This window comes from Epinephelus moara, chromosome 21 (genome assembly GCF_006386435.1).
Source record: "Epinephelus moara isolate mb chromosome 21, YSFRI_EMoa_1.0, whole genome shotgun sequence".
In the NCBI taxonomy this organism is placed as follows: domain Eukaryota; kingdom Metazoa; phylum Chordata; class Actinopteri; order Perciformes; family Serranidae; genus Epinephelus; species Epinephelus moara.
The window spans coordinates 11,614,344-11,636,482 of record NC_065526.1 but is presented as its reverse complement, the minus strand read 5'-3'; the positions used below and the strand labels follow the sequence as shown (position 1 = coordinate 11,636,482).

At 41.2% G+C, this 22,139-nt stretch overlaps 1 protein-coding gene across 3 annotated transcripts in view; it reads right to left on the bottom strand.

Annotated features, from left to right (window-relative positions):
• The window catches only part of camsap2b (calmodulin regulated spectrin-associated protein family, member 2b), a 52,684-nt gene that overhangs the window by 18,916 nt on the left and 11,629 nt on the right, over positions 1-22,139 (bottom strand). For all 3 annotated transcript variants that reach the window (XM_050033465.1, XM_050033468.1, XM_050033466.1), the window contains exons 3-5: positions 11,851-12,030; positions 10,644-10,730; positions 1,137-1,278 (exon numbers count right to left, since the gene is read on the bottom strand). In XM_050033465.1, coding sequence (XP_049889422.1) covers positions 1,137-1,278; positions 10,644-10,730; positions 11,851-12,030 — 409 coding nt within the window. The remainder of the gene's footprint in view (positions 1-1,136; positions 1,279-10,643; positions 10,731-11,850; positions 12,031-22,139) is intronic.

The following is a 22,139-nucleotide window of genomic DNA, read 5'->3' as shown; positions in this document are numbered from 1 at the left end:
TGCAACATGACCAAGTTTATCGTGATAAATGAAAAGAACTAACACATCCTGAGAAGAGCGTTCTGCGACCAGGAGAACTCAATGGAAACGCTTCTGATTTGACACTATAGATCTGACCGTGCAATTTCTTTCTGCAACCGTTGTTTGTTTTCTTGGATTTGGGGATCAAATTTACTTTGCAGTTTTACTTTCTATGATTGTATTCCTCCAGAAGTTTAATCTTTTCCTCCTCTGACCAGTATGATTTTCTAGTCTTGTTTTCTTCTGCCATTTTTCACCGTCTAACCATAAGTCAACTTCGTGAGATGATAACAGGCATCACAAGCGTGAGTCCAAGCAAACAAACAATCTCCATGGAAACTTGTACCACTGTCAAATCTCTTTCAACACAGTACATGAACTAATGCTTTTCCTTAACAAAGGAAACCTTTCAAGGGATTGTGTGCATATATGTAAGTCCCTCATCTGAGGAGAAATAAGGCCTGAGGTGTCATACTTGAGGAGAAAACTTAAGGTGTTTTGTGCAAAAGGTCCCAGGATTCTCACTAGAAACATAGGGACCCCTCTACTATAGAATTTGTTAAGTAATTTTTCATGATTTATGTGATTAAAAAGGTTTAGAGGAATCAATAAAGCACATAAAAATTGTGGAATTTTGTCTGCTTATTGTGTTTATTTAAAATCTCTTCTGGGGCCAAAACTACACCTATCAGTGCCATGTTCATGTCTGTAATTCTTCAAACTGTTTATAGTTAACCAGCTTTATCTTTTATAACAGGCACTGGTATAACAAATGGCATTAAACTAGTGCTATTGTTATTTGTTTTCTTTGAACTGACTTTATTATATCATCATAAGGCAAAAGGCTCTCAGAAAATACAGCCTTTGTCTGAAGCCTTCTATTCAGATGTATGGTTGTAGTTAGAGCAGCGAGCAGAGTAGAGCCTCCTTTGTGCTTTCAAGTTAAGACTGAAAGTCATTGTGGTTCGCTCATTGTATGCCTTTTCTTTCATATTTCTGATTCTATAACAAAACTGACTTTAGTCTTGTGTTTACTTTTTGGATAATCACAATAAAAGAGGGTGTGGTCACTGAGATCAAGTGGGTGTGGTTACAGATTGAGGGGTTGTTCCCACCTTCCAGTTTGACGGCCTGTGGGCAGTAGAAGTGCAGCAGGGCGGTGAGGGCACAGCCGTCTGTGTTGTCCTTCAGCAGGTTCTCCACCAGGGGGAGCGATGGAGCGCTCCTGTGCTGGGCATGCTCCCTCCTGTAGCGAGCCTGAAACCATGGCAACGGCACAAAGACATCACCTATATGTGTCATCGGGGTGGGTATGTACAGCTGGCTCTCTGATTGTTGGTGCAAACACGGCAGCATCTGCAGAAACACGTTTATCTGCATGCACTGGTGCGCACACACACAACTCAATCACACGTTCACAGACACGTAGGTGTTAATTTCAAGCATAGGGAGGGCTTCAGGCTCAACTCAGATGATGCAGATTGAATTTATGCAGCAAAAACACACCTAAATATTTAGATTCACAGTGTCATCCTACATTTTAAATAAATAAATGGCTAAAAAAAAAAGATGCAATCAAAAGAATTCAGCATTATTTTGCTCCTTCTGATTGCTTGTGATGAGCTGTTAGTTCTCTAAATGGAGAAAAGGCACAAAATGCATGTAACAGATGAGCATTATACATCTTAGGGCGTCATGTGATTTAAAGTTTAATAAAATGTTGTGTTAGCACATCCATCTTTTTCTGTCTCTGTCTCTCTGGGCCAGTAAAAGCCACAGAGACAACACTACTGCATATGTCTTCAGGACATCAGAGCTCCCCTAAACACACAAGAGTGGCGTCACATATGCATTCTACAGATCAGCTCACTGTCTGACAGCCTTTCAGTCTGTGTACTGAACTATGAGGAACACAATGTTGACCTTCATTAAATGTGGTTTGTATTACAGAACATTTTTGACAGCTTTTTTACTGTCAAGCAACTTGATGATGAACTGGGTAATTCCTGGTATTATCATGCTACAGGACTGCTCTTGACAGTGATGCAAGTTTAAAATGGTTAGTAAATCATTCAACTGGATTTTATGAATGTGGAGACAAGGGCTCGGGTGGGGTTGGGTGAGAGGTATCTGACCAATGCATGATGAGGCTCAGGGCCACATGCAATGACAAGAGAACTGGAGGGGAGCATGTGAGGGCGTGTATCCTTGCAGGTTTCAGATTAGACAGAGGAGGCTGATGATAGTGGCTGGTGAAGAGGAGTTCTTCAGAATGGATGGACTTACAGGTACTAATCTCCAGTACCATTTGGTAGGAGACTTGATGGTGGATGATGATTGGACAACAACAGGAGTGGGAGACGCATTAGGCCAAATGTAAAATAAGTTTGCTACTGCAGCTGGAACTGGATAAACCCTCTCTTAAGACGAGGAAGAACTCTAAGAGTCTATGGTACATCTCTGCAAAAGCTGCACAATCTTCTAAATTGAATCCATCTGTCGACAACTTCTAATATGTAACATTACGTTGCATTCAAAGACCTTTGTCATGCCCCCTAAGTGCGGTTCATATGGGCAGGTGTGAACACAGCAATTGCACCAAAACAACTGGACTGAAACCTTCTTGAAGATGTGGTCTCGGGCCGGTTACAAATAAACTCTGGTGTGGTTTGTTTGTGGTGAGAACGTGTCCCGACCTGGATCCGCACCAACTGCAGTCACATGACACATTGTTTGGGTTAAACATGAGCATGTTACAGTCCTGGAGGATTATTAATGTGCACCTCCTCCTGTACTGCCTTAATATGCACATTCAGCACATCCAGTGCATCAAAACATTGTTTTCTAGTTGGAGCCGCGCCTCGTTTTCAAACTGTATGGTTTGACTAAAATGAACAATGACAGCAATATAGTCCACGATGAGCAGCGCTAAAATCAACCTGCGTAATTGTCCCTCCATTGTGACATTAGAAAGTGTCACATTTATCTTGCAAGTGTACTCTTCTTCAACGTTTTGTTTACTTCCTGGATTTTTCCCACATGGAAATTCTGACCAATCAAGAGCAGCTTTCTCACACAAGGCATTTGATCTGGTCTGCTTGTAAATGCTGCTGTGAGATATGACATATTGTAAGTGTCTGACAACATTATGAAAATGATTCCTACAAAGATAGACCCTTCTGTGACAAAGTACGATCCTGTTTGTTCAACTACAGGCAACCCTGAAGTCACTGTAGCCAAAGTCACCAGACTCCGTTTAAATAAACAGTAATTTTAGCATGTATAGAGCCAGCATCTTTTTACATCAAATTGGGTGAATTGAGGGTTTATTTCAACCACACCAGAGTTGGGGATTGCTGGAATAGTGGATAGAGGAATCAAGACAGTTTTTGTGAGTTTCATTTTGCTTCTGTCGACTTTGAATAAAGTGTGTTTTACGATGATAAAATTGCTGCTTTTTTAAATGGAGTCTGGTGGCTTTGGTGATAGTGATTTACGGGCTGTTACTTGTTATAAAAAAAAAAGATCTTATTCTTTAACAAAAAGGTCTATCTCTGTAGGAATACTTTATATAAATCATCAGAGACTTGAATAAAAATCTAAAATGTCAGTTGCAACAACAGGCACTTTTAGTGAACGCACACTGACAGTGCCCAAATGGCCAGAGTGGTTACACTGCAGCCTGTTTTGCCACTGCTGACTACAGCGGTCTCGTTCAATACTGGACCAATTTCAAAAACTGTTGTTCCCATTAGTCACTCAAACACAAAACATGGTAGAAAACTGCATATATTACTCTTAAAGTCATCATATAAGGAGCAATTTAAAATGGACCTTGTCTTCAGTCTCATAAACATGATAAAATACTCTCAACAACAATGCTTACATGCTGATGTTTAGCAGGTATAATGTGTACCATGTTTACCATCTTAGTTTAGCTTGTTAGCATGCTACCATTTGCTGATTAGCACTAAACACAAAGTACAGCAGAGTCTGATGGGATGGGAGTTTTGTAGGTATTTGGTAATTAACTCAGGTATCGGACAGATTAAATTTTGACGTGATGGTGGTGCTACAGGGAAAAATAAAAGTCAGTAGGATTAATTCTCAGGGTAACAAGACTATCTTTAAATAATCGTTGAGGTATTTCATCTTGTACTCTTAGAAAACCTTCAAAAAATGTGGCTCTGCGCTCATATCTCGGCCTCCGTCCAAACATTCCACCAAAGAATATTGAAATCTGTTGAAAGGTTTTTAAAGATGTTGCAAGCTAATGAACAGAAGAAAAATGGGACCTGAAACTTCAACTCCTTAATGGATTTAGTCAAAGCTACAAGCTTACATTCGCACAGTATCCACACACAAACATACTGAGCACTTAGTCATAAGACCAGAGTTAAAGATTTTTCACACCGTCCCAGAATAGACGAGACTGAGCAGTGTCTTGTGCTCTTCCATTAGTGTGTGTGTGTGTGTGTGTGTGTGTGTGTGTGTGTGAAATTATCTCCTCTGAGTATGTCCCACTCAGTGAATAGACTTCTGTTGCAGCTGATAATGCAGAGAGGGTGCAGTGTGATGGAGCATGCAGGAGGAAAGCAGCTGACTGACACCGAGTGTACAGCGTCTTCCCCACACTCTTAAAAAGACCTTCTTCTTCCCTCCTTGTAACTTATTGCCTTTGACAAAGCCTGAGTGTGTGATGGGTCACATACCCCATGTGTATTATCAGCTCACAGAGCTGCCGCACTGAGGCAGTGATCACCCTCACTGTACCGACACAGAAACAAAACAAGGGAGAGTAAATTTGCTGAGAAGCTCCCACAGCAGATAAAAGCTCCCTCTAAACTGATTTAGCCACTCGTGACATCCTGCAGCTCTTTGAAGAGAAAGTTTAGCTCCATGTGAGGAAACAGAGACACACTCACCATGTGACCCTGTTACAACCTGTTGTGTGTAAACAGTGTAATCTGTGATCGGATTTGTTTTCAGCGATACTCACAATGTCTGTCTGTCAGTCAGTCCAACACTTTGGTCCAAATTAAAATATCCCAACAACTATCGGATGGACTGCCATGACTTTTACACATTCATCATGCTAAGAGGATGCATCCGTCTTACTTTGGTGATCCACTGACTTTTACACTAGCACCACTGTGAGGTTAACATTTGTGGGTTTAAGTGTAATGCCTCAACAACCACTGGATGGATTGCCATTAAAATTGGGTAAAGACGTTTAGGGCTGTAAGCTTCATTCATAATGTTGACACTCAAACAGTAAATCAACATTTAAATGCAGAACATCCTTTTATTTTTATTTTTTGCACATCTACTGATTCTGTTTAAGCCTGGTATTTCTACACAGTTGCAGATAAAGATAAGGCAAAACTAATATTTTGGTATATACTAATTCTAGATTAGATTCTAGTGGTGGCTGCGAAGGATTGTTCCCGACTTGTGTGATCCAAACATTTCCATTAACTCTGTTATAAAGTCTAAAAGTCAATATTTATTGAATAAGGCAGGTTTAGCCTTTCAGAAACTACACTTTTCAATCTTCTATACAGTATGTCAATGTCACAGTGTGTCTTAGCTGGTGTTTGAAATCATGTGTAGTTGCCGATTTTTGCGTTTTTATGGTTCATTTCTAGTATATCTTAACATTTTTTCTTTGTATTGATCTTATTTTGTATTTTATTTTGCTTGTTTTAGAGCTATACATTTTTATTCTGTATTTTTGCTTTATGTTGTCTGTCTGTAACTTATGATGCTGCCTGTCTTGGCCAGGCCACTCTTAATTCTGGTAAAGTAAGGGTTAAATGAAAATAAAATAAAATAAATAAATATGTCAGTGCGGTCAAAAACTGTATGCTCTCCCACTTGCTGCACACAAAGAGGCATGCACCTGTACTCACAGGCCGATTTAATAGTGCTACAAAAAGTTTAAAGGTAAAATGATGTCCCATGTACAAAGGAAATGTCCTTGTTGCAGCGATTGTGGGTTCAAATACAGCTTGCGGCCCCTTGCTGCATGTCTTATTTTATTTTATTTTATCTTGTGTTAGTTGTTGTATGAGTGGGGGTGTGTATGGGTGTGTATGTATGAATTCACATAATGTATGTAAAGTCTTAAATGTCACTGTGAGGGCACTTGAAATTTCACTGTATCACTGTATAGAGTGACAATAAAGGCATCTTATCATATCTTATCAACCCCCCAAAAAAGTTAAAAGTTAAAAATTGATACACTCATAGCCTGTTTATAAAAAGCCTGAGAAGTTCAAAGTCGTAAATAAAGTCAAAACAGACATTTATGAGCAACAGTTCATAAGAATTGACTAAACTCATAAAAGTGGATAATACAGTTAAAATCAGTCACATGGTTAAAATGCTAAAAAAGAAGCTATTCAAATTTCACTGTTACTCTGTTCTTCGTTGATTAATTTATGATGTAAAAATGTTTTCTCTTTGCTCTACATGACGGTCTTAATCTAAGGTCCTGAGAATGATTGCTTCCGTCTCCACCCACAGCTATAAATTACATTTATTCATTAAAGAAAGCTGATTTAATAAAGCCAGGCTAACTAATTTAATCAGATGAATCACTTCAATCAAACTGAGGATTTTGTCAAAGGATTTTTTATTTACTGATTCTTTTTTGTAAGGTAATGATGTCATAAAATATGATGACAGACATTTGAAGCTTCATTTGAAAATTTCATTAGAGGCTTGGGATGTAGAAAGGGCCCTACAGATGTTTATGTTCCCGTCAGGACGAATTTTAATGATTTTGGTGATCCTTTGACTTTTCATCTTGCACCATCATTAGATGAAATTTTCAATTGTCCAGAATTTTAGTTTAGGACCAAATAACCTGCAAAACAAATGAGTGTTGTCACTGTGTATATTTAGAAAATGGGTGCATCATGCTAACATGCTAAACTAAGATGGAAAACCTTATTTCTAAACACTGTCACTGTGAGCATGCTGCTGTTAGCTTTTAGTTTAAATCACCCCTGTATCTGCGATCAGCCTCACAGAGCTGTGGACTTTCAGTCTTGTTGACTCGAGACAAAGGTTAGCGCACCAGTTAGCTGCAGCTATCTCTGAAACCACACAGGTTTGCATGGAGGTAATGGTATTTACACATTCAGCTGAATCAGAGCTTTAATCAGTGTTTACCTCTTCGACGTGCTATTGAAGTGCAGGAAGTTTACCGACCCATTCCCATTCGCCATAGTTCTATTTCGGCCTGTTTACACACATGCTCGCAGTGAGATTATATCTCTTTTTCCATTTTTTAACCTGCACCCTTTTGTCAGTGTTTCAGAGCACCGAACCGAGGCGAGGGTCACGACCCGATACGGCGCTGTGCTGCAGCTTCATGGTTAAGCGAGTGGAAGAGGACGGTAGCTGACTGCTGTGTGTTTGTCCCAGCAGACTGACTCTTTGGGTCACATGGATCTTACATAACTACGAGGCCCGCAGGATGACAACACTGTCTCTGTCTGTCACTGACTCTCTTTCGCTACAGCTGACAAAGTTCCTGAGTGTCTCTCTGCATGTCTCCCACCCTGGTGTCATTTCACCCGCTCCCCTCTCTCTGATTTTCCCCTCCTCACTTTTCTTCTCTCTCTGTTTCACATTTCTTTGTCTCCACTAACAGCGGCGTCGCGACTCTTGCCAACATTTCTCTGCAGCTGGTCGGAGACTGAGCTCATCTGTTCCTCTGATTTACAGAGCTCTCTGTACTGTGCTGTATGTGTGTGTGTGTATATATTATGTGTCTGCGTGTGCCTTATGTGGACGAAGACATGTCCTAATGGCTCTGAGTTAAAGTGGGAAATATTTAAAAAGTAATCTGAACAGAGAGGAGACAAAACAAAAGTTTAAGAAGCAGGAAATATGACTCAAACAAAAGCAAATTAGATAAAAGCATTAGAAGAAAAGCAATTTTTCTTGCTGCTCATGAAGGAATAATTCAACATTTTGGAAAATATACTTGTTGATAAGGATGATTGTGTTATATCTGACTGTTCAGTGCAGAGCTGGAGCCACCAGATTAGCTTCGTTCAGCCTAAAGACTGGAAACAGTGGGGCAGCCTGGCTCTCTCTGAAGTTTATAACACTTGAAAAGCTCACTTAATAACAAGCTGTGTCTCTTTGTCTAATTTGTAGGCAAGCTGAGAAATATAAAAAAACAACAATACTGACAAACAACAGTTCACTCCTGTGTCACGTCTCTGCTCGTTGCCTGGCAACCTCCCTAAGATGCCAGGACTCAGGGAAGTCAGTGCGCCTGCTGTTGTCACCAGGACTCCCTAAAAACTTGGTGTTTCACCCGGGGTGGCCCCTTACGTCCTGTGTCACAGAGAATGTTGTGTTCCTGATGTGTGTTCTTGTCGGCTCTCATTAAATCGTCTCGTCACTTTTTGAATAAGCTAGCAAAACTGTCACCTAATAAGTTGCTTTTTTACCTAATCTTTGCCTTAAGTCCAAATTTAAATCTGCAGGAGTCCTTACGCCAACTTCAAACAGAGATGATTTTTGTTTCTGTGTGATCATGTGTCAAAGAGCATGTTTCCATGCAGTCTATTTTTGAACAGGCTACTCTAAGTCAAGCCAATAAGATCATCAATGACTCCTCTCATGTCCTGCACACAGAGTACGAGCCGCTGCCCTCCGGTAGGAAACTCAGAGTGCTTCGTTGTTGACTGAACAGATTTAAAAATTCATTCAGACCTCTGTCTATAAAGCTTTTAAACAATGGCAGACAAAGCCAGAACTGGCATTGGATTATGACAGTTTGCTGATTTGCATTTTTGTAGAGGTATTTTCAGCCTTTGATGTTATTCTTTTATTTATCATTTTGTGTTTCTTCAGTCCTTCCAGAAAAATGGGGAGTTTTTTTGTGATTGTTGCGGGCAAAAATCCTTGATTATGCAGCACGATTTCTTAAAAAATGCGACGGAATATGCGGAATATTTATGCGATGAAATTGCGAGAACTTGCAAAAACTGGAGTTTGATGAAAAAGAGAAAAAAAAGTGATTCCCCCAACACCCTGTTCTCACTAGGCTACTACCTTGATGTAAAGAGTAATTTCTATTTACTTCCTATGATAAGCAAGCATACTACATCACAGAAAGTGCAGGGAATATTTAAGTTCTCATCTTGTTTTATTTCAGACCTTAATAAACACATGGCTCAAACTTACAAAACATTGCTGAGTCAAACAAGTTCTGTAGCTTTACAAAAAGAATATGCTACAACTTCCGTAAAAATGAATAAATATAATATAAAAAAATAAAATGTGTGCTTTCGGTTTTTTTCCTCCATCTCCTCCCCCTCCACCACGTCACTTCATAACGTTCCCAAGGCAACAGGGGGAAAATGGCTGCTCTTGTGTGAAGTAAACGCAACATTTTTCAACTTTCTGCTAAGATATATGTGACTTTTTCGCAATGAAAATGCGAGGATTATGAAATCATGCAAGCCCCGCATATTTTGCGCATTTTGCGCAGAAATCGGCGATTTATGCGGCGAAAGTGCAGCGTCTTTGAAAAAATGCGGCCCCCGCATAAATATGCAGACTTTGGCTGATTATGCGTTGAATTATGCGATCACATAATCGCGTTTTTCTGGAGGGACTGTTTCTCTCTGCTATGTTGGGTATAATGTTGACTTGTCTATGTAATGCCCTGCAGATTTTAAAATGACTTTTACCTGACTGCTGATAAATTCTCAAATTGTCCTTCATAACATTATACTGAAAAATATTTCTAACTATACAGTGCTAAAAAATATTAACACTAAGATGGACTAAAGTATGTCCAATGACAAAAATCTACTCAGATGTGTATTATTCAAGCTTTAGAAATAAAACTAGCCCATGCTTTGCCACTCAGTCCAACGTCTCATTATCGTCAAACCAAAATAATTCAGGATTTTTGTTCTGCGTTCTTACAAAGGTGCACGTAGGTTGTCATATAAAGTATGAACATGCACTCAGAGCACGGGCTGAGATGGTCAGGTCAATGAGCTCACAGAAGTATTCACTGCTGCGTCCTGCAAAACCCCCACCCATCCAGGTGAAATAGTTTTAACAAGGGGCTTTTAGGGTGTCTCCAAGAATGATACGTAACTCCTGCTGAACTTTAGAGGAGGTAACACAGCATTATTTCTTTGCTTAAAAGTCTAACGCCACAAATTGTCATTTTAACATCACTCTTGTACAAAGAGAGAGATTCAACCTGTTACTTAGTGAACATAAAAGATGCCGGTCAAAATATTTTCGAACGTCGGACAGGGCCAGGCTAACTGTTTCCCCCCGCTTCAAGTGTTTATGCTAAGCTAAGCTAACCTCTTGGCTGTAGCTCTGTACCATCTAACCCTCAGTTAAAAAAGTGAATAAGTAATAAAATAATTAGCAGTAATGTCAAAACCACAATTTGTCATTTTTCGGTTTCTGTGTAAGTAAACAAAGGAGGTGCTAGCTGTTTCCCCTTGTTTCAAGTCTTTATGCTAAGCTAAGCTACAAACAAAATGTTGAAATATCTCTTCAAACTCAATGTTATTTGGATAACTGATAAATGGGAGGTTGTGTTAGTGTGAATGTGTCCTCACTTTCTGTGTTGTTGCGTTTGACCCCTGGAAGGCAGCCTCTCTCAGCTTCTGCTCTTCGACAAGGATGTCCCTCAGGTGTTCATTCACCTGGAGGGAATCAGACAGACACAGAGAGAGAGAGAGAGAGAGAGAGAGAGACAGACAGACGGAGAGATCAAGGTCAAATGACAGGAATTTATGCGCACTGAGAGACTGAATGGTGAGTCTGTGCTGCAGAAGAGAAACCTGAACACGAGAACAAGAGGCTCCACCCACACATCAAAGAAAAACCTTTTCACCACCACCTGTGCTCATTAGCCGCTGATGCTAAATATCACTGTAACCTGATATACAGCATGCAGCTCACTTCCGACTCAGACACAATGTAGAAAGATCTTCAAAGATTACTCTAATGATAGTATTTTTTCTTTTAAGCATTGCTCCCTTTATCTTGAATGGCTCTGCACTAACAGTGATGTAACATTTTGGCTTGAGGGTGCACAAGGCCAGTCTCAACCATAGCGTGCTACGTCTCAGGGCTACACAGACAGACAATCCCCCATGTGTTTTTTTATGTGTGTGTCTGAAAATGAATCCTGCATGTGTGTCTTTCCTGCCTTTGGGCTCAATAAGGGAGCAGTGAGCACATAAGCTTCTTCAGCATGAATGTTTAATTGATTAATTCATGCTACGCTGGGGCTTGTTTCATTATTTTAAACATGACAGAGTTAGGTCAACATCACATTTTGAGACAACTGCGTCAAACTTCCCTTAAAATCTCCTGTAATGTCAGTAAACGTACCTTTAAACTGCTAAATAATCTGTATGATGATGACATAAACTAAAGATTCAATCACAGGGATTTAACAACTGCCCTCTTAAAGCTTAAAGCCCACTCCGGGTCTGACTTTACCCTCCCAATCCTGCTTTAGCAGACCAGAGGAGTTAGGTCGAGTCAGTTATCTCTCGGTAATCTCTCTGGCATGATTACATGTGTTCAGCGCCAGTTTTTCCATCTAGTTCTCTTGCAAACATATTAAATTTTGAACCAACAGCGGAGGATTTGAACGCTGACACATTTTCCAGCACCTCTTGTGTCGTCTGTATGTGGAGTACAACAAAGGAGTACAAAAGGCTTAAGGATGTGTGCAGTTGTTGTCCTCTGAAATGAGAAAGCACTTGTCCTTGAGGTTTTGTGTGCACACAATGTGCTCCTGTGTGTGTGTACCTTGTTGATCCAGGTGGCGATTGCATCCTCGGTGTCGTAAGGCAGCTCCTGGATGTGTCCGTCACTGTGTGAGGGTTCGGCTGAGGAGTACCTGTTGATGCAGGACATCACCCTCTCCACACTCACCATCTCCACGGTATACGCCATCATCAGGGTGTCTATGAGCGCCAGATGGGAACTCTGGAGAAACACAAGAGCAAGGATTTTATTATTCCATTTCTTTCCGAAAGCATCAATCTGACAACTAAAGGCCTGATATTTTCATATTGTGCCTCTCTGTGCATCACATTGACTTTTTTTTAACCACAGAAGGTTGAAACAGAAGTTTTCATTCATAAATGATCATAAGTTTTGTTCTCTTGAAAGAAAAAATGCAAGTATGTGTTTGGATGCAGCTCCAAAAGGCATCTGAAACAGCATCTACAGGATAGCAATTAAGATTTGACACTCAGATTGAATACACGTCACATCTCCTCTGCCTAAAATACTTGTCAACAGTCTACCCCACTTTCACGCAGTGTGTCAAACCTGGCAAATTCCTTGAAATGGTGTAAGGAACCTGACACTGAAAGTGGTGCTCCTTGTTAATGTAACTGGCAAAAATAGTCTTTTTTAATTATTCAGTGACATGACGGTGACATCTGCTGAAGCATTACACATTTCAAGTGGGGTTTCTAAAAGAAAATACTTAGCAACTAATAATAAAGAAGCCACTTCCTGTGAACCCCCCCCCCCAGAGCATCGGTGGAAAGAGGTGAGAATTTTCACCTACAGGATTAAAGTTGGGAAATATGACACTATATGCTGTGAGGCGATATAAATATGCCTACAGTGAGAGATTTTGCCACACAGTGATATTTTTGGGGGGTTTATTAGGCCTATGCCTTTTTTAATTAGCCAGCTGACAGTAGAGATATGACAGAAGAAGAGAAATTGGAACAACATGCAACAAAGGTGTGCAGCTGCACTCAAACTGGGGATGTTGTGGTTTAAGGTCTGCGCCTTGAAGGTACTTCAGCTCCCAAAATGACCCTTTGTACGTCTTTGTTACATTTAATTCATTAAGAAAATTGAATTTTTCTTGCATGGACGAAGAATCCAAAAATAGAGAAACATCTGTTTAAAAACTTGCACAGAACTGGTGCAGTACAATCCAAGTCTCATTTCTCCAGCTGTATGCTCGCTTCTTTCCAAACACATACACTTTCACTAAAACCTTACTATTTATAACACTGCCGCCCACGTGTTCCTGAGCATGTACGTGTGTATGAACTCCGCTTGAGTAGAGTTCAAATGCATGTGCATACCCAGGCACGCTACTCAGCCATGCAGAGATTGTTTGTAGTGAAATGTAGTTTAAATCATAAAGTTTTAGCTAAAATGCATGTGTTTGGGAAGTACTGAGCATACGACTGGATAATTGAGACTTTAATTATACTGCACGAGTTGTGTCAGAGTTTACGTCAATTCATGAAACATGTTTGCTTCTTTTGGATTCTCCGTTCACTGCAGAGACATTATGTGACTTTGATGAATCCAAATTAACCCTTTAAAACACAAAGGTCACACAAGAACATTAAAAAAAGTATCAGTCAAGGCAGTGGATTATCCTGAAGCTCTCGTGTTCAGAGAGGTAAAATTACTGTTGTTGTCGATGCAGACTGGCTTTGAAATAGAGCATCTAAGAGTTTCACTTTTAGTTCAGTTCCCCATCGGAAAAGTACTGTGCATACGACTCGATATGTGAGACTTGGATTATACTGTATGAGTTGTTAGAGTTGTAAACTGAAGTTTTGATATAGTTTTACTGTTGTTAAACACAGATTCCTATGACTTACATTCATCAAGAATTTTCTCTGTTTTTGGATTCTTCGTCCACTGTTTACTTCAAGAATCCAACACAGCGTGAGTCACCGGTATTCAAATGGTCATTTTCAGGTTGAAGCATTTCTTTAAAACTCTAGACCACAAGTAATAATAATAATAATAATAACAATAATAATCTTTACTTATAAAGTGCTTTTCATAACAGAGTTACAACGTGCTCATTCTCGGAACCCATCGGCTGTATTCGGCGTCTGACTTCCGGCAGACGCCGAATACAGCCTCTTTGAGCATTCCGGTTTGATTTGGGCGGAGGAGGCGAATTTCCGTTTCCAACTTCCGTTTATATATAAGTAAATATGCTGAAACATTGCGATGGATTCAGAGTTTGCAGTGACGCTAATTATGTTCCGTCTCGTTAGTTCACCGCACGGAGCGTTTAACCTGGCAACAACTGCAGCCGGCTCAAACGTGATTGGTCAATATCACGCGGACTACAAACAGCCTAGCACCGGAAACCAGGGCTCTTCCGCTCTTCTTCCGGAGGCAAGATCTCCGGGGTTTGCCTACAGACTCTACATTCACTGAATGCTTTACATGTCAGTAATTAAAACAGCCAAGACATCTTCACAACTTCAAAAAGAACTGATAAAAAACACTTTAGTGTATAAAAACTGAGGAAATAAAATTAACTTAAAACTCAAGTTAAATCAGTAAAGGCTCTCAGATAAAAGTATGTTTTAAGAAGAGACTTAAAGGAGATCACAGACTTGGCAGACGTGATTTCCTCGGGCAGACTATTCCAGAGACTCGGGCCCCCGACAGCAAACGCTCTGTCCCCTCTGGAACAGACAAAAGACCTCTGCCCGAGGACCTCAAAGTACATCCTGGTGTGTAGGGCACTAAAAGGTCAGAGACTGAGTGCCAGTAGCTAACAATTTTTCAATTCATTTAATTCAAAAATTTGTTTTGCATCACACCGGCTCAACTTCCTCTGTGTGGAATTGTGTTTGGTAACTTCAGAAGGAGCTCAATAAAGCCACTGTGCGAGTGTTTGCTATGTAAGCAAGGATCTTGCATGTGCCACACAGACTTTTGTTTGCTCATGTGAAGTAGCAGACCTGGTTACTGTAGTAAATCTGTCAGGTGTCAAACCTTCTCCGGCTTGTGATGTCAACTGAAGTCTTGTGGACACCAGGAAGTTGCTCAGATGTGATGTTTTAGAGATTCAGAGTTTCTGTTTAACCCCTCTTGCCTCATGACATCTGAAACACTCTTAAACATCTGTATGTGTGGAACTACTTTTAAACTAAAATTACCTAATGTGGTTTTACTGGCCATCGACACCTACAGCACACAAAGCTTGACATTCTCTTGGCCTTTTTAATCCCATTCCAGGCCGGTCAGACCAACAGACCTCCCCTTCCCTTTCCTGTCACACCACCAGGTCATCTCAAAAACATTTACGCTCTGTGTGCATGTGTGCAACCTAACTGAACAAACACCTACAGTCAGGTGCTCCACCATCCAGGTGACTCAAACCAACAGACACAAACAAGCAGTGAGACGTCGTCCCGCCGCAGCCTGTACTGTCAAGCACAGGCCTCTATTCATAACCACAGAGCCTCGTGTAACAGCCAGTGTGACCAAGTGTTTCCCCAAGAAACCAACAACTAATCCAGCGCTATGACTCTGGACTGGTGCTGATGCTCAGGGCCCGCCAGTCTAAACAGACAGCGTGTACCGAAGAAATATGGCTGTAAGAAACAAACTCCTCATGGAAATAAGTGCTGAGATGCTTAAATAAACTGGAAATATGTGTCACCCGAAGTCGGCATATGTCGTTAATTACAAAACCGAGAAGATGACTGTGAAATTTTATTTAAAGTTGTCGACACTGATGCTTATAGCTGACCTGTATGATGATGCATGCTGGTGGACATTATCAATGCTGCAGCTGTAGTTCATTAAATGGGTAAACAGGATTGTTTGGATAGGTGCCTGATATTGAACTGTCTGCGAATCAGTCTGCAGACACTGTTTTGAATTCCTGCATCTTCAGGATATTGCCAGATATTTGACATTGCATGCATTCTCCTGCAGAGGTACAGTAGCAGGTCTGACTGACAAGCAGAGGGAGGGAGAGACAGACAGACAGAGGGAGTGAGAGACAGGCCAAGCAGCTTAGACCGGAGCTGGAGATCCAGAAAACATGATTTTCATGAAAGCTTTTTCTGTGATTGAAGCTTTTCTGAACTCATTTGCATAAACCCCCCCTAAATCTTTAATGATGTTAAGAAGCTTGTGAAGGTGTGTGCACATGCGTCTGCGAGTGTGTTCAGAGCATGGGGCACAGAGGCCACATGAATTTTAATGGTAATGACAAATCACTTTGTTAATTTATGTTTCATTAGGACTATTGAACACATCGTACTCTGCATTAAAACACAAAACACGGATCACAATTTGTCCACCTATATAATGGAATGTAAATGTTTGACCATCATTTGACAAAAGTATATATTTTGTAAATTTTGTAAGGGACTGTATGAAAATGATCAGAGGGGAGGGTCATCTACACTTTAAGGAGAGCAGGGGAGGATCTTTTAGGCCCTATCACACAGAAAGCATTTTAGCAGCTGAACGCGTTTTTTTGTAATTGTTTTCGATGAGAATGAAGCATTTTGCTCGCATTGCGACACGCCTCAGCTCACGTTTCTGCGCTCTAGGCTCCAGGTGTTTTTGGAACAGTGCTCTCAATTGCTTGAGTTGAAAAAAAATCAACTCAGAGTGTAAAAGTGCCCCATGTCATCCCTTTTTTCGCCATCTTTTTTCCCGTTGTCCAATAGAATGATTTGAGAGGCGGGCCTTCTGTGGTGGTCATGACAACAAATTTACAGTTGGTAAAAAATGGAGGAGAAACTGGGGGTAGCTGTTGCTGGATACCCAGAGCTATATGACCCGACCATAGACAGCAAGTTGTCAAACTGCTCCAGAGTCGTCCTCAAATATGCCTGGAAGTGGCCATTATGGAGGTGAAGCTCCTGGACCAACTGGTGGTACTCCCCGTGATCTAACCTCTTTGTTAGAGTCTCACAGTCTGACAGCCTCTCATCCTCAACCAGAGCTACAGCAAGTACCCTCTGCCTCAACTTTTTTGGAACTAGATACTAAATACTGTGAAAAAAACCCCAAAAACGTTATATTGATTACAAGGGAAGGTTAGTGTAAGGACATGATGGGGTGGTTGCCTCGCAAGAATATAAAGGCACAGCAAGAGTTTTTATCTTTACTAGTGTCATTTAATTTTTAAAAAAAGGCAGTGTGGTGCTGCTCGCGTTTTCCAACCTGCAAAATGCTTTCTATGTCATCGGGGCCTTTATATTAGTAGTATTGTGTGCAGCAGCACGGAATGGAAAACCATAACTTGTCATTTTTACATTTCTATTTGTGCACAGATCGAATTAACGAGATAAATTGTGTTTATTAGTGAGCTTTATAGGTGCTAGTAGGCAGATTTTTAAACTTTAGATAGAGCCAGGAAACTGTTTCCCTGTTAACATTTTTTTTTCTTTGCTTTTATGCCTCACTGTGCTGTGAAGAAGTGTCTGTGCTACTGTTTTGTCACTATTTCTACTAACACATTGTATTCAGATCTAACATGCGCATGTGTATGTACGTGAATGTGTGTATGTGTCTATGGAAGTGTGCACGAGAGACAGAGGAGACAGACAGACAGTATATGGAGCCGTTGCTTACATATCTACAGACTCCTCTCATATCCATGAAAAAAACACTACTGTTGACACTAGAGCATGGATTTAAAAGCCGTGGGCTGTCTATTATCCCTTCACAAAGACCTTTGGGGTGTGTGTGTGTGTGTGAGTGTGTGTGTGTGTGTGTGTGTGTGTGTGTGTGTGTGTGTGTGTGTGTGTGTGTGTGTGTGTGTGGGCACAGAAGCAAGTCTAAACCACTCAAGGTTGTGGAAATGGCAGATACTGGTCATAAAGAGCTGTAAAGAGCTGCAGTGCTGTGTAACAGGAACGTCGGTATTCATCCTCACTATAGCTGCACGAGTGTGTGTGTATGTGTGTGTGTGTCCTTGATCAAAGGCATCTATAGGAAAGCACAATACAGCTGAGCAAACAGATAATCAAAGTAACCTCTTTCCCCACAAACATCACAAGTGTCCGTTGGACGCAGGTACAACACAAGAGTTTTTATTGTACAACTTTACACCTACGTGTTTGTCCAAACTGCTACTAAAAATAATGACCGCTTCAGCTATCGTTCTCACACACACGTCCATAAAATCCTCCAAATCTCTCAGCGCTATTCGGCAGGAGGCTTTTAGACGAGGGTACACGCCCCTCTGCAGGAAAATTCAATTACGGCTACAGCTCCCTCTCCTCCGACACTTTAGTGTTTTAACACTCAGAGGGCAACGTGTGTAAGACAGAAAAAAAAGTCGGAGAGAAGCAGGAAAGTAAAGCTGGACAAGGACACACAGGACTTGCACACACTTCTGGAGGTCTGACAGCTCTTTGGAGGTGTATGTGCATGCGTGAGTATCGAGGGGGGGCCTCTCATTTGTGCACCAGACGTGCTTTGACTCACTGTGAGACCCCACCCACTACAGTGCTGCAGTAGTGCACATCACGTCTTCCTCCTTCCTCCTCTCCTCTCCTCAACCCTCCCTGCTCTCCATGTATGTACTCCGCTCTTCTCCTCCCCTGTCGTCTCCCTTTTGTCCCCTCCTCTCCCCTCTTTCCAGATGGCCATATTAACAGTGGGCCTTTTCCACTCATTCTCTGGCTCACACATGTCGTCCCGCCTGCCAAGAAGGCAATACCTTCCCTCTCCTCTCTTCTCTATCTTTCCTTCCCTTCCCGCCTTTCCACAGCTATTCCCCATCTCCCTCTTTTCCAATCTTGTAGACTTCCACATCTTTCACATCCAGCCTTTCCTCTCCTCTCTTTCTTGCTCTACTTTCCTGCTTCTCCCTTAATCGCAGCCAAATGGCAGCCCCTAAACTCCATCTTACCCCCCCTCCCTCCGCTCCCTCCTTCTCTCTATATATCCATTCGCCCTCTGACAGACTGCCACGCTCCTCCTCCTCCCTGACATGAGTTATTCTTCTGTTGCACAGTATTTGGAAAACCATGAGGTCATCACTTTCTCCGCAGATATACCATAACCCAAAATGAAAAGCCTTGACTGTAGCGTGACTGAATTTATCCTGCTGAGTCCACAAATACACTCACACTCACACACACACACACACACACACGGGCAGCTCCTCTACTTTGCAGAGCCAATCCGATGAATTGAGAAGGGCACAGAGCAACAATACGAATGGACAGATTAATGTGTGTTACACAAACGAAGGTCAACAGTATTCATTGGGCTATAGACTCCATTTGTCTACTTAACACTGTCATTAAATCACCTGCCGTGCACACAGGATCACAGAGACAAAGAGATATATAGACATACACATGCACTTTTATAGGTGACAAAAGACATGAGGTCATTAAGTGCTGCACCTAATCGCCGCCCATCATTCCCACCTTCATGACACCCTCAATCAATAAGAGATGTAGTGAACACAATCAACTGTAAACATAAAAATGCCCTTGACTAGTGACTTTGAATCAAACAAATAAAACACTGCCTACAACCTGAGAGACAGAAACATATGTGGGCAGTGGTAGACGTGCTGAAATGTGCTCAAGCTTCAATTAAACATTCAGGAGATAATAATGTCCTGGTCTCATTTAATCCACAAAGATAAGAGCTTGGATGAGACGGAGGTAGGAGTAGGAAAGGACAGCAAAGCCCATGACAGGATGAGAGAGATGGAGAGTTGAGGAACAGTGAGACAGACAGTGAGACAGACAGAGTGAGAGCACGAGAGGGAGGGGAGGGAGGGAGAGAGCGTGCACTGCAATGCAGACACCTTTTGGCGTCAGCAGAAGTGCCCGGTCTCCAGCCATGCGTGTGCTAGCAGTGTGTCTGGATCGGCTGCCACAGACTCACCCTCCTTTCATGACAATAAACGAACGCTTTTGGGGCTCTGAATCTAATCCGCTCTACTCACAGTTCAGTAAAAGGTGTTATGATACTTGCTTGAGTCATTACTCAAGCAAACATCCCCCAAATTAGCTCGTTACAGCCTCTCAGATGTGAGGATTTTATGCTTGTCTCCGTTTAAAGGGACATTAAAGAACCTAACCTAACCTAACCTAAAATAAATATCATTCCTCTTACCTGTAGTGTTATTAATTAATCTACATCAGTGGCTCCTAACTGCTGGGTCGCGGTTTTAAAAGTGGGTCGCAGGTCCACTCTGAATGGACCACAAGTGACTTGGGAACATGTCAAGTTTGTAAAAACACACTTTTACAATTTTACTATGCAGTTAGTTTCGTATAGGCACTTTGTGCATTTTTATTCATGCCCATCTATCTTGTAACTCCTCTCTGGAGCAAACTGGACTGATTTCATAGTACTTATATTTATTCTTATTTATATGTATTTATTGTGCATAGTGTCGTCTGTGTTGTGTGTTTTTTTATGCCACTGTCAAAGACAAATTTCCATTTTATGTAAAGTTTGATGGACATTAAAGAAGTCTAAGTCTTTATTTTTGAATACAGTGAATTTCCAGCACATAGCTTTTATTTTGAAGTGCTGTTTCCTGTTTTAGAGAAAGTGTACTTGACAGAGACCGCAAACTAGCTTGATGACATGTCCAAACATAAGTATATCGCTGAATATATTGAACTGTGTGGACCTTGAACAAATGACTAAGGAGAAATCTGGACCCTGTGGGTGGACCAGTTGGGAACCAGTGATCTAGATTGTTTTTGGAGTGAGCTGCCGAGAGTTAGCGATATCGGCCAGTCATTTCATGTAGGAACTATTTTTAGGGCTGTACCCACCTCAGAATGATGTCAGTCGAATCGGACTTGGCTGTTTGAAACAAATATTCAGCAGTGACAGTACTGAGAGGTTGACAGTAACATCTATGTAATAAAGTAAACAAGCCAAGTTAGCCCTCCGAGCTAATGCACGCTAACTACGCAAACAACTGATTAGAAACGTGCAACAGCATTTTTTTGCCGATATTACATTTAAAAAAAAAAGCCAGAGACTGTATTGTATTAAGTTGCTGTGAGCTGTAAGAATATAACATTGTCTCAGAGCCTGAACGCGCAAAGTTTCTCTTCCTCCGGGGAGCTGCCTGCGTCTCACTCAGACTCATTCTGGGTCTGGGTTTGCAGCTGCCTGTGCCGGAGAGCATTAACCTTCACTTTGCAGCTATATGACAAAAACGTCCCCAGAAGTACACTGACTGACCATATCACCATGCAGAGGGAAGCATGCATCTACTGCAAGCTCACCTAGCACCACTGAGCTAGCTGACATTACAGCTCAGCTGAGGAGAACACAATTGATGTTCACATCTCGCACTGTGACAAGCAAGAGCCTCTCGCCCATGAGTAGATGCACACTTCCTTCTGCACTATGATACGGTTGGCCAGTGTAATCACAACAATCTTGAGTAACCGGGTCATGAGTTCTGGAAAAAGACATTGCTGTTGAGTTTTTCAAATGTATTTGTTCGTTGAAAACCACAAGCCGAGCGCCATCTAGTACCATTATAAACAAGAGTGGGCGGACACCTCTACGGCCGATATCTCCAACACTCTGCAACTCACACCAAAACAATTGAGACTGATAAACAGCACTACAGGTAAGAGGAAAAATCTGTATATTTGATTTTGGGGTGAACTGTCCCTTTAATATCATTATAAACTGAATATATCATTGGATTTTGGACTGTTGATTGACACAATGAACAATATGAACACATTACTAAATGACTAATCTACAAAAAAATAAGGATTTTTCACATTAAGCTGAATCAGTAATGAAAATAACTGTACACTGCAGCCTTATTATGTTCTCCCATCCAGTGCTGCACACAGTATTAACAACACAGTACTAGAATATCTCTAAGGCATGTTTGCCCGGAGTTGTCTAATGACACAGAGACCGAACAGTGAGTAATGGGTTGCTATAGGAAACCCGTCATTAGCGGTTGTTTTTCTCTCAACAGGACAGATCTTGGAGGACAGTCTAACAGTCGGACATATGGAGCCGCACACACAAACACACTATCATATAACTCACTTATTCCCCAATGAGGGGAGACACAGAGAAGCAACAACATCCACAGTTATTATAATCCTGAAATGATTAGCTGATTAATGTATCATTTAGCGAGCATTTGCTGCTTCCAGCTTTTCACATTTGTTGCTTTTCTCTGTTTTATATCACTGCATGTTTTATATGCTTGGGTTTTGGACTGTTAGTTAGGCAAATCAAGCAATTTAAAGACATAATTTTGGTCTCTGGGTAATTGTGGGTAATTTTTGCTAGTTTTTTACATTTTATAG